The sequence below is a fragment of the Erythrolamprus reginae genome, chromosome 2, assembly GCF_031021105.1.
Source record: "Erythrolamprus reginae isolate rEryReg1 chromosome 2, rEryReg1.hap1, whole genome shotgun sequence".
NCBI lineage: Eukaryota > Metazoa > Chordata > Lepidosauria > Squamata > Dipsadidae > Erythrolamprus > Erythrolamprus reginae.
In genome coordinates this window covers 217,604,904-217,617,714 of record NC_091951.1, presented here as the reverse complement: position 1 = coordinate 217,617,714, position 12,811 = coordinate 217,604,904, and the positions used below count along the sequence as shown (strand labels likewise).

The following is a 12,811-nucleotide window of genomic DNA, read 5'->3' as shown; positions in this document are numbered from 1 at the left end:
CCAAGATGAGTCTCCAGGTTCTCCCTTTTCATGGGGAGATCCCACTTTATTGGAGTTTCCAGTGGTCGGATTCTACCTCTTTGGGTGAACCGGTAATAAAAATTCTGGCTTGCCCCGCCCCACCCAGTCACTCCTCATCTCGCCTCCCTGGCATAGAACACCGTGTAGCTTCTCGCTTGCATTGACCACAGTCTCTGCAGCTTGCCTGCCTTCCCATGTGGTGCCTGCAGCCCAAATTAGTGGCTTTGATTTGCCTCCATGGGTAAGTAAGCCTGTGAGTCGTGGCTTACCTAGCTGTCCCCCACACCATCCCCAGCCTCCAGCTTACCTGGCTTGCTTCGCTACCGCAGCTACATCCCATCTGGCGCTGCGGCCTGGCTAGTTCCCCAATCACCCTCCCCAGAGCTTGCCTGGCTTGCTTTGCCATTCGCCTCAGCCGGCCTGGGGAACGTGTCATTCTCCAGCTCCAGTGTTGCCCCAGAGCCTCTGCCTGCTTATCGTTCACCTCGGCTGCATTGGGGAATGCACATTTTCCCCACTCCAGCCTTGCCCCAGAGCCTCTGCCTGCATTGGCCAGCAAAGGTGCCATTCCCCCACTCCGACCTTCTTTTGTACCTCTGCCTGCATGCTGCCCCCCCTTTGGTGTCAAAGGTGCCCCCCCAACCCAAAGGAATTTATTCAGCCTGCGGCTATAGGCCGAAGAACCATGGATAGGCATATGGGCGCAGGAGGACCAAAGTAGTTTGGCAATGGAATGGATGATTACCTGTAAGAAATCCCATCCAGAAAGCGCTGCAGCTGAGATCTTGCAGCTGCCTCTTCCGTCCATAGCTGAGTCTCGGTCACTCAGAGATGCTTCATGTGCTCTCTGGGTCGGCAGCTGCTTCGCTCCACTGCTGCTTTTGCTGGAAGAGCATCTTGGCAATTTAGCAGCAGTGAGCAGCCACTTTCCTCTAAGTCCCATCTGGAAAGCGCTGCAACAGAGAGAAACAGCATTCAATCTGGCTGCTTCTCTCTTCTGCAGTATTTTCTGGATGGGACTTAAGAGGAAAGCGGCAGGCCATGGCTGCTAAATTTCACTGTGCAGCACCAGATGTTCTCCCAACAAGAACAGCAGGGGAGAGAAACAGCTGCTTACCTGGAGAACACATGATCCCGGGGAAAGAGGGAAGCCAGGCAAAGGAGCGAGGTAATGCTGTAACACATGCATTTTCCCTCAGGACCCTTTTTCGGGAAGGGGGGGCTCCAATCAGCTTCCCTTCGATTTCTCCGCCTCTCCTCTCACCCCATTAGCCAGTCTGACAGGAGGAGGCTTTATTGCATTCCAGGCATTTCCCACCTGAATGGCAGGCTGCATTTGCAATCAGGGGAGGTGTTTGGTGAAGGCAGCAGAGGAATGGGGGTGGTGGCAGAGGAGCCACTTTCAAGCCATTGAAAGTACCCAGAACCTCTGAAGACAAGCAGTTCTACCATTTAATTGTTCTCACTGTCAGGAAATTTCTCTTTAGTTTTAGGTTGATTCTCTCTTTGTTCCATTTTCATCCATTGCTTCTTGTTTTGCCTTCTGCTGCTTTGGAAAAATGTATTGCCCTCCCCCCCATTTTGTGGCAGCCTCTAAAAATCCTGTTTTGTGATTTGCCTATCCCACTGTTGGGCAAAGCAGGTGAGCCATTTCCTCCTTTCAGTGGTCCATGAAAGTACATCTATAGTACATAAATGCACATCAGATGCACAAAGCTGAACATCATTTTTACAGAACTATAGATACGTTGAGGCTGGGGGTGACAAGGCTGGGAGGGGAGTGGTTGGGCAAAGCACTCATTGACATGAGTGACACTGAATTGGCCACACCCACCCAGTCACATGACCACCAAGCCAAATCCCACCACTGGTACCCTAATAAATTGCTTTTAAATGACCTACCCCCTCGGCTGCTTACTGGGAATGTAAACGGAGGCAAAACCTAGAGCCAAATATGGCTATAACTCCTCTGAAGGCTAGCTGCTATTAAACTATTAGGCTTTCTTGTTGAGTACTATGGGACAGCTGTTGGATTAGATGGGGTACGATTTAGCAGGGCACTGCTTATATTTTAATGTTCCATTAAGGATGACCATATTGCAGAGATATTATCAATTACTGCTATAGGTTGGACTTGCTGCTGTAACTAATGTAGCAGTTTATTTCATTACTGGTGGGTTTGGAAATTTCTTTCCGTGTTCTCTGCAAAATTTTGTCTCATGCAGAAGTATTGAGGGAATCTGTAGGTTTTTTATAATTCTACATTCAACTAAGCTGGAAAGATTTGAGGGTGTTACAATAATACTTTTCTTTCCTTTTAGTGCCTGCATTTTCCTTTTCAAAAGGTGCTTTTAATAGACTTGGATGAAGATTAAATACATTCAAGTCCCTATCAAGGAATCTTTAGGATATAACAGTTAAAGATTAATGCTGACTCTTTCATGATGCTTCATGGGTCAATAGACCTTGCTTTTGCTAGGGTCGATTTTTGGTGAAACAGAGCAGTCCACCTTAATTTATACAACCTAGTGACATGATAGGAGAACAAAATCATACAATAGGTCCACATGAGTGATACAATAATTTTAGAATTGTATGGTAGGTTTTTTTAGCTACTATTACATTATTTATAACTTAAATTTCAAAGTGTTCATATTACCTATTTTTTTATGAAAAAGAATGGTTCCCCAAAGGCAGTAATTTCATTTTGAAGTCATCCTCAAAAGCAACATTATATCTGAGACTGTACTGAAGAACATCAGGCATTTGAAGAACAGCAGAGTTAAACTGAAGCCTCCTTCTGTAGACTTCTGCAATACCTGCAATATAATCATCTTACATTGCTCTTCCAAGAGTTCTCACTTTATTTATGTCATTCTCTTCAACTATTCTATTTTATGCAGATTTAAATGGAACCTTCCCATTTGTTGGGGGGGGGGATCAGATATAATTTGTAATTAACTTAAAGTAATTGCAATTTCACAAGATTAGATAGAATAAACACTATCAGGAAACTGTATGAAGACAAAAAATACCACTGTAAGTAAGGCAGGTGTTCCCAACCTCTGGGCTGCAGTCCACTACCAGGCCATAGCCTATTCCAGTGATGGCGAATCTATGGCAAGCATGCCACAGGTGGCACATGGAGCCATATCCGCTGGCACACGAGCTCCAGCACACACGTGCGTGTCAGCCACTTAATTATTGCCTCACGTGTAGAGTCCAGGAGGGTGTTTTTGGCTTCCAGAGGGCCTCCTGGGGTAAGGAAGGGCATTTTCGCTGTCCACAGGCTCTACCGCCTCTGGAGCCTGGGGAGTGTGAAAAACGGGCCTACAGAGTCCACTGGAAGTCAGGAAATGGGTCATTTCTGGCCTCCAGAGGGCCTCTGCAGAAGCCAAGAGAAGCCATTTTCACCTTCCCTGGACATTGAATTATGGGTGTGGGTACTTGCGGATGTACAATAGTCCGCATGCATGCACTTGTGGCACCTGAGGAAAAAAACATTCACCATCACTTGCCTATTCAAAACTGGGTTGCACAAGGTGGGCTGACATGCATGCCTGCCTGCATGCAGAAATTAACTCATGTGAGCATCAGGCCAGTGTGCACTTGCGCACACTTCAACTCACACAAACAGTGGCATGTGCATGCACTGGCCCTGGTTTCCTAAGTTGAGTTGTGTGTGCATGTGTGTGCCCACCAGCCTGCCACTTGTCCTCCCACCTGCCCTCAGTTGGGCCACCAAGCTGCAAAGATTGAGGACTGCTGCTATAAGGAGTTACTTGTAAAATGAAATAAATAACAAGTAGCATAATTTTTTTTCAAAAACTCTCAGAGGAAGTGGAAGTACTGTATGTATATAAAAATGTTTTCCTACAAAGAATATAGGCATTATAATATTTTGCTGCATTTATCTATATAGATGCAAGTCATTACCATATTATTTTAATTGTATGGTGCATCGCAGTATAAAAAGCACCAAGATTTCAAAGAGGTAAGCAAGAAAAAAAAGTTTTTGCCCTCCCCGGTCCCCAGGACACTCTGCAGATCTCTCAAACCCTCTGTGCATCCTGTTTTTAGTGTGCAGAGGCTTTAGGAGGCCTGCAGAGTGCTCCTGGGGGCTGGGGAGAGCAAAAACACTCCATTTTCACAAAAAGGGATCTGTTTTTCCCCTCCTAAACCCCCCACGTCACATTTTTGCCCTCCCCAGCCCCCAGGAGCACACTGCAGGCTTCTCAAAGCATCTGTGCATCCCATTTTTGCAAAAAATGGACCTGTTTTGGGGGAAAACAGGATGCATGGGAGGCCCAAAATGGCTGTTTGGTGTATAAGATGCACCAATATTTCCACCCTCTTTTGTGTGTGTGCGTGAGAGTACATCTTATACCCTGAAACGTACGGTAACCCTCAACAAAGTTTAATTAATGTAGGATGGACTTTAAAATCTCATGATCATTGAAATTTAAAAGGAAGATTTTTACCCCATGGCATAACCATGTCAGCAGAGACATTCGAAGTGGCTGTTTACTATTTTTGGTTGAATAGTCAGCCAGATGTTTAGACTGGATTTGACAATTTTCTCCACCTAACCTAATGATGGAGGTGGCATGACGATTATGATAATGCAGTACTGAGGTAGAATTATGTCCAGCTTTTATCAGCAGAAACTTAATATGACAGGGGATTCCACTACAGTCCTGCAGCATTCAAAATATCTGAAGCCAACCCAATAACACAACTTCTCTGTGGTGCCAGGCAAGGCTCATTTCCAACTTTGCACCACTGGAACGTGTTCCTAAGATTGGCTTTCAAGCCTTAAAATGTCTCTCTAATACCACCTTGAGTCTAGAGACAGGCCTCGTGAAAGTGGAGACTAGAATGTAGGCAATCATAATCAAGTACTGGCTTACATTATTCTTTTTCCTTTTTAGCTTTGCCACACTCACTATAGGAATGATTTTCAGCCTACAAGGAATTAAAATCTAAAATCTAGTGACAACTAAAATCTCATCCTTGGGGGCCTTGGAATCTTCTCCAGCATAGAATATGATCAGGCTGAAGTTCTTATACAACTGTGTAAAACACACAGAGCACCAACTTGATCTATCCAGGTTCTTAACTTCTTTCACCAGTGAACCCAACAGATTCTCTGCTTCCCTTAGGGCACACTTAACAAATCTTGATATACCTGACCATCGAATGGCCTTTACTTTGACACAATGACACACCCCTCAGCTATCCTTGAAGGCTTATACAAAAAGACTCCTTACCCGGAGACCCTGTGACTCTAGACCAGGGATTTGCATCCTTAAACACTTAAAGAGCTATTTGGACCTGTTTTCCACCTAAAATAAAACATTGGGAGCAGTGTTCCCTCTAATTTTTTGGGGTGGGTGGGCGGAAAAGTATAGTGTCTGAGCGGCAATCCCTTCGGGACTGGGCGGCACAGAAATAATAAATAAATAAATAAATAAATAAATAAATAAATAAATAAAAAATAAATAAATAAATAAATAAATAAATAAATACTGTGTGCCTATAACAGTGAGCTCATAGTAGGGCAACTCTATCAATATCAAAATGCCACTTAAATAGTTGAGCTAGTTTCAAACTAGATTTTGATTTTCTTTCTCTCTTCCTTACTCCCATTCTTTTTCTTTCTCTTTTCCTTCCTCTCTTTTTTCTATCTGTTTCTCTCTCTTCCTCTCTTCCTCTCTTCCTCTCTCTCTCCTTCCCTCTCACTCTTTCCCTCTCGGCTTCTGGGCAGGTTTGGAAAACTCTGAGTTGATGATGATTTTTAAGTGAGCGATTGCTCACTGCTCAGCTTAGAGGGAACTATGATTGGGAGCCACAAAACCTGGATGGGCGTAGCCAACTCAATATCATTCCTATCCAGTCGCATGACCTTGTCCCCCCAGCCATGCCTACCAGATTTTGTGGCTCCCGGTATATTCTGTGGGAAATGGGTCGCTCTTGCTCTCCCTCTCATTTCTATTTCTCTCTCTTTTCCCTCTCTTTTCCTTTCTTCTTGGCAACTTTTCGGAAATCCAGGCTAGCTGAGGAGCAAGCATGAGCCCCCTCTCCTCCTCCTCACATAACCCCCTGGGCGGTTGTTGCAGGGCCAGGAGGGAATGCACAAACGGGGATAGCCTCTTCAAATGAGCAGAGCCACAGCCAGTATTAATTGAAACACATCTTCCAGGCGGCTTGCATGGGGAACTTTCTCCTCCCAGATAATGCTTTTCAATTAACTCTGCTGGAGGAGTAAAGCTCAGGGCAACGGGAATAGGGGGTTGGCCCTGCTGCACACCCATCCTGGGGATCAGGTTCTCACCAAAGACGCTCGCCCATCAGCCGGTCAACCCACCCGCTCTGTGTCCTTTCGCTGCACTTGGACCAAGCCTGCTCCCCTCCGGCCTCACAACAGCTGGCCAAGGGGGTTGCATGAGGAGGACAGGGAGGAGGATCAATAGCAGTGAAGCTACTGCCATGGCTTGTGCTCACTTCTCATTCCCATCCTGTCAACCCTCATGTTAGTGAGGTTGATGTTGACCATGGCAGGGCTGGGCTAATGTCTCTGGGCAAAGGACAGGTAACGCAACCAGGTCAGCAGGAAGCTGCAGGAGAGGGGTATAGAACTGTATATGGCTCGGGAGCTGCGGGTTGCCACACCCACTCTAGACATATTTTTATTTATTTATTTATTTATTTATTGGAATTTATCAAACAAAAACGAGAACAAGAATAAGAGAATAAAAATACAATGACAGGGACGATAGGCACATTTGTGCACATGCACACTCTCTCTACTATATAGAAACAATGGAATATCTACTTCCCCAGTTCCTACATATACATTTGTACTATCCTCAACTTAGCATTACTGTATGAAATACCCAAGGACACACAAGACAATTTTATATTTCCCTGCTACTTTCAGATACCATCCCTGCTACAACATAGTTTGCAAATTTTTGCACAGCAGCACTTAGATAACCAATGCCACAAATCAGTTTTAATGAACACCTAGGTAATAGTGCTTTGTAATGGATTTAGTTTATATTTTTAATGCTCATTTATTGCTTTTTCTTTTTAGACTTTTTAGATTTTATTGTAATTGTTATTTTTGTATTTTCTAAGTTTTTAGTTTACATTATACCCTCCTTAGGCTGTTCTTTGACCATAATATAGCTTGTTTGATTCCCATTTGTTAATAAATTCTGCTCTATTTTGGAGAAGAACCATCTTTTACTAATTTTATAAAATGGCATTTAAAAATATATTACTAATGCAGTAAGACAGAGTGAGGAAAAATATCTCAGAAGAAGGTAACCACTTCTCTGCTTTTCCATGAAAAACCCTACATGAATATGTCCATGAAGTTAACGTTCAACTCATGGGCATTTTCATGAAGAATGCTTCATTAATTTATATGCAGAATCAAACAGCCACAAAAGTTTCTCAAACTTGACAACTTAAATAAATTTAAATTGAACTGTTGGGTCAAGTTTATCAATGAATTAAGTTTTGTGGTAGTTGAAAGAAAAAAATTGTAAATGTTTATTATTACAATAATTAAAGATGCCATATAGTAGTGTAGCTACATGACTTGTATAATTAGACAAAAATGTATCTCTAAATATATATATATATATATATATATATATATATATATATATATATATATAAATGAATACAAATAAGTTAGGAAATGTAGATTTGCTCAATGTATTCTGAAAGCAAGTTGCTAATTTATGTCATTTTAAAAACCGTTATACTTATGATTAAGAGCACTTTGTACTATTTTTAATGAAACATCTCATTTAACACTATAACAATCATATAAGCGTTTCACACCCACCTCTATGACCTCGTGTGTTCTTCACGACCATGGGGAACTCCAACACTTCTGCTTCATCAATCATTTTGGCAAAGTTTTCATGACCCCCTAGGAAAAAAATAGGCAAAGCTATAAAAAGTGATGCATACAAATATGAGTTTTTGAAGGAAAGAGTGAAAAAATGGAGAAGATAACAGAACAAGAAAAGCAGATTGATGAAAAGGGAAAGAATATTAATAATGAAATATTTATTAATGATTATGTAAATGAATATATGATACTTACCATATTTTTGGTGTACTGTATAAGATGCACTTTTGTATCTTTAAAAGGTGCTTTAAAAATTGGGTGCGTCTTATACATTGAATATTGCTGAGGCAGGACAGGAGGTGTCACCTCCATGCCCCAGGCTGCCGCCGAATCTGAGGAGGTTGGTGACAGGTCCTGAAGGGGCAGAGCTGTCATCCTAACCGGCAGGGGAGAGAAACAGCCGCTTATCTGGAGAACACATGGTCCCGGGGAAAGAGGGAAGCCAGGCAAAGGAGCGAGGTAATGCTGTAGCACATGCATTTTCCCTCAGGACCCTTTTTTGGGGAGGGGGGGCTCCAATCAGCTCCCCTTCGACTTCTCCGCCTCTCCTCTCACCCCATTAGCCAGTCTGACAGGAGGAGGTGAATGGGCGGGCTTTATTGCGTTCCAGGCATTTCCCACCTGAATGGCAGGCTGCATTTGTGTCCTCCTCAATCCACAGCTGAACTTAGAACACCATCTTTCAGCTGTGGCGAGGGGGACATTTGCCAAGGTCCGCCTGGTGCATCATTTGTGGCCCTATCTGGACCAGCAGTCTACAGTCTTACCGTCACTCACACCCGTATCACCTCGAGGTTTGACTACTATAATGTTCTCTACATGGGGCTATATTTGAAAAGTGTTTGGAAACTACAAATTGTGCAGAATGCAGTCACGTGAGCAGTCTTGGGCCTTCCTAGGTATACCTGTGTCTCTCCAGCACTCCGCGAGCTACATTGGCTGCCAATTGGTTTCTGAAGGCAGTTCAAAGTTATGACCTATAAAGCCCTACATGGCATTGAAGCAGATTACTTACAGGACCCCCTTCTGCCGCATGAGTCCCAGCGACCAGTCAAGTCCTACAGAATTGGCCTTTTCCAGATCCCATCAGCTAGACAATGTTGCCTGGCGAGGCCTAGGGGAAGGCCTTCTCTGTGGGATCCCCAGCCCTCCAGAACCAGCTCTCCCCAGAGATTCGTACTGCCCCCACTCTCCCTGCCTTTCACAACAACCTAAAGACCCACCTGTGTCGACAAGTCTGGGGCCATTAGACATTAGCCCCCGGCCGATGAATGGAATGTATGTCTGACTGTCTGAATGAGAGTGATTGGTTTTTAAGTATTTGGGGTTTTAGATTAGTTAGATTAATTTTAAATTTGGACTTAGGATGTTTTCTATTGTTCTTTCAGGTATAATTAAAAAAAAAATTCTTCACCATTAAATAATATATAGTTATAAACACAACAACAATGCTTGAAATCAATCATATATAATCATATATATCAATCATATATACACTTTTCTTATTACTCTTATTATGATGTCAGACTAATCTCATTGATTTCTTTGACTATGTCATAAAGGTGTTGGATCAAGGTGGTGCCGTGGATATTGCCTATCTGGACTTCAGCAAAGCCTTTGATACGGTTCCACATAAAGAGCTGATAGATAAATTAGTGAAGATTGGACTTAATCCCTGGATAGTTCAGTGGATTTCAAGCTGGCTGAAGCATAGACATCAGAGAGTTATTGTTAATGGCGAGTATTCTGAGCAGAGCCTGGTTACAAGCGGTGTGCCACAAGGGTCTGTTCTGGGACCTATTCTTTTTAATATGTTTGTGAGTGACATAGGGGAAAGTTTGGTAGGGAAGGTTTGCCTATTTGCCGATGACTCTAAAGTGTGCAATAGGGTTTATATTCCTGGAGGGGTCTGTAATATGGTAAATGATTTAGCTTTACTAGATAAATGGTCAAAGCGATGGTAACTGCAGTTTAATGTTTCCAAATGTAAAATAATGCACTTGGAATTGAGAGCAGTGTCTTTGGCCCTCAAACAATTCAAACCGCACATCATCAATCAACATGTTCTGATTCTCACTGACAATATAGCCACAAAGAGTCATATTGGCAGACAAGGGGGCACCAGGTCCAAGGCCCAGATTAGAGAAGCCCTGAAATTGGGTCTCTGGGCAGAAAGAAGCTCGGTGGCGGGGCGCGCCGCTTGCCTTTCGGCATTGGCGCCCTCCCCATGGACGGAAAGAAGCTCGGTGGTGGGGCGCACCGCTTGCTTTTCGGCATCGGCGGCCCCCCACGAACAGCAAGAGGCTTGGAAGCGGGGCGCACCGCTTGCCTTTTGGCATCGGCGCCCCCCACGGATGGCAAGAAGCTTGGTGGCTGGGCACGCCGCTAGGCTGCTTGCCTTTTGGCAGCCCCTGGCACAGCTCACCTCATCAGCGGTCTCCACGGTGCTGTTGCTGTCGTGGCGGCTGCCCTTCGTGGGCCAGCAAAGTGGGCTCCCCAGGAAATTGGCGTGTTTGAAAAGCATCGGCTGCCCTGATAACAACCTCCGGACAGCCGTGCTCGCCTGGTGCCGTGAGGGGGGAGGCAGCTGCCCCTCCCACACCAGGAAAGCAGCACAGGGAAGCCCCCAGCTCCAGGGGACAGCCCCCAGCGCGGTGGCGGGGGAGGAGGCCAACGTCTCCTCCGACGCCACACAGGTGGGTATCAGAGCCGGGGCAGCCAAAGCGGGGAGGCGAGGGGAAGGTCCTGTGTGCTGGAATTCAAAATTCCCGGGCTGACTGCTAAAAACCTGCACGCCTTAGAGGGAACTATGGCCAGGATATCCTTATTTTCTATGGGAAAAGCTTATAATGTCTACCTCATGTAAAATCTTTCTTTTTCATTTTTTTATTATGGCTTTGTTTTTGGTTTTAGGAATATTTTTATGGCTATTATTGTAAGTGATAATGTAGACTTGGCTAAGAACCAAAATCACAACACAAAAACCCTTCCCTCATACAGCCCATTCTTTCACACTCCTGAACATAGTCATACTAGATCCCCTCGCTCCTTAGTACATACTACAAGTATTAATTGTAGCATCTGTGTGACTATCACTACTTATGGTTCTAAAACCATAAAAACTCTTTTGCACACAAACATTCCACCATCGAAAGCTGTAAAAAAAGGAACTTGTATTTTCCAACAGCAGCAATATGATATTTATAAAGACTCAAAAAATAAATACTGGTGCTCTAACCCAAGGGCTCCAAAACAAGTTACACTATAAGTATACGGGGGCCACAAGAGCGTAAAGAAATGGTTTAAGAAAACGCAACTCGTTTTTATTAACTACACCAGTGTTGTGTACACCGAACAGGTTAATCAAATTGCTTTGGATTTTGATGTTTGCACTCTTATAGACTCCTCTTCCACATACACCTATGGATCCCAACAATGGATAGAGACGTATAAAAATAATGAAAAATATCTCTGCTACGATGATAATGTAGTATATTCTGATATATTAAATGCAGTAGCAGGGAGAATTAGTGAACACAAATGGACCACTTGTGGTGTCACTTGGGAAAGTTTGCCAATACACAGGAACCCCAAAATACACATGTTGCCGTAAGGGGACCATTGCAAATTTATCATGCCTTCTGAATGGGAACCGGGTACGTCTCACATGGAATATTAAAGAAGGAGATGTTGTCCAATCCATGGGAGTTGGGATAGATGATAAAGGAACTGATCCTACCTCTTATATAACTTTTAAACGAACATGGACTTTAAATGTTACTGAAATAGAGTGGTCAGTATATGACACCTTAAAGAAAACTGGAAAACAATCCATTGTCACTGATGTAGCAAGGAACCTCTTTATGGAATTTTCAGAAAATGTTGCTAAAACTTTAGGCGTGAAAAATTGCTTTGTTTGTGCAGGTACCAACATGGGAGAAGTTTGGCCATGAGAAGCTTTGGAAACAGATGTAGAAACATTGGCCAATCTGACTACTAATTTAATTGGAAAGGCTTGTTATAAACAAAATCATACAAATGGTGTCATGGTAGGAAATTTATTATGTTTGGGCTTCTGGGAGAAAGGGGAATGGATTAGTGAATCCAACTTCTCAGTTACCCCACATGATTTTACGCATATTTTAAAAAATGACACTCACGCTAATTGGACCACCCCAAAAAATATGTATTGGATTTGGGAAAACACAGGGTATGAGTATTTACCAGGCAATTGGTCAGGCACCTGTGTTTTGTGATGGATTAATCCTTCATTTTTTCTAATACCTTTGAACAACCAGCAACGCCTTGGTATTCCTATTTATGATGCCTGGAAGCCTTCACGTAAACGCCGGTATATTTCTACTGGCATCGGAGGAATCCAAGTGGGCAAATGGGGAGCAGATGAGTGGCCCCCAAAGAGAATCATTGCTTATTATGATCCTGCCACTTGGGCTGAGGACGGAAGTTGGGGGTACTGTACTGCAATCTACATGTTAAACAGAATAATCAGGCTTCAGGCCGTAATGGAAATTGCAGGGAACAGAATTGACAAAGCCTTAAATACTATTGCTACTGAACAAGCCGCCCCGAGTCTATGGAGAGGGGCGGCATACAAATCTAATTAATAATAATAATAATAATAATAATAATAATAATAATAATAATAATAATAACAACTCAGAACAGCAGTCTATCAAAACCGCCTAGCTCTTGACTATTTGTTAGCCGCAGAGGGTGGAGTTTGCAGGAAATTTAATCTGACAAATTGTTTTTCGCATATTTTTTTTTAAAGTTTTTATTATACAAAGATTAAAAAGCAGATATATAAGATAGTACATATTATATCATTTTACAATATAA

General features: G+C 43.2%; 1 protein-coding gene across 6 annotated transcripts in view; it reads right to left on the bottom strand.

Annotated features, from left to right (window-relative positions):
• Window positions 1–12,811, bottom strand: part of RIMKLB (ribosomal modification protein rimK like family member B) — a 116,895-nt gene that overhangs the window by 52,775 nt on the left and 51,309 nt on the right. For all 6 annotated transcript variants that reach the window (XR_011558188.1, XR_011558190.1, XR_011558189.1 and 3 more), the window contains exon 5: window positions 7,883–7,969. Coding sequence is in view for 2 of the 6 variants with exons in the window: in XM_070741751.1 (XP_070597852.1) it covers window positions 7,883–7,969 (87 nt within the window). In the remaining 4 variants the exon portion in view is untranslated. The remainder of the gene's footprint in view (window positions 1–7,882; window positions 7,970–12,811) is intronic.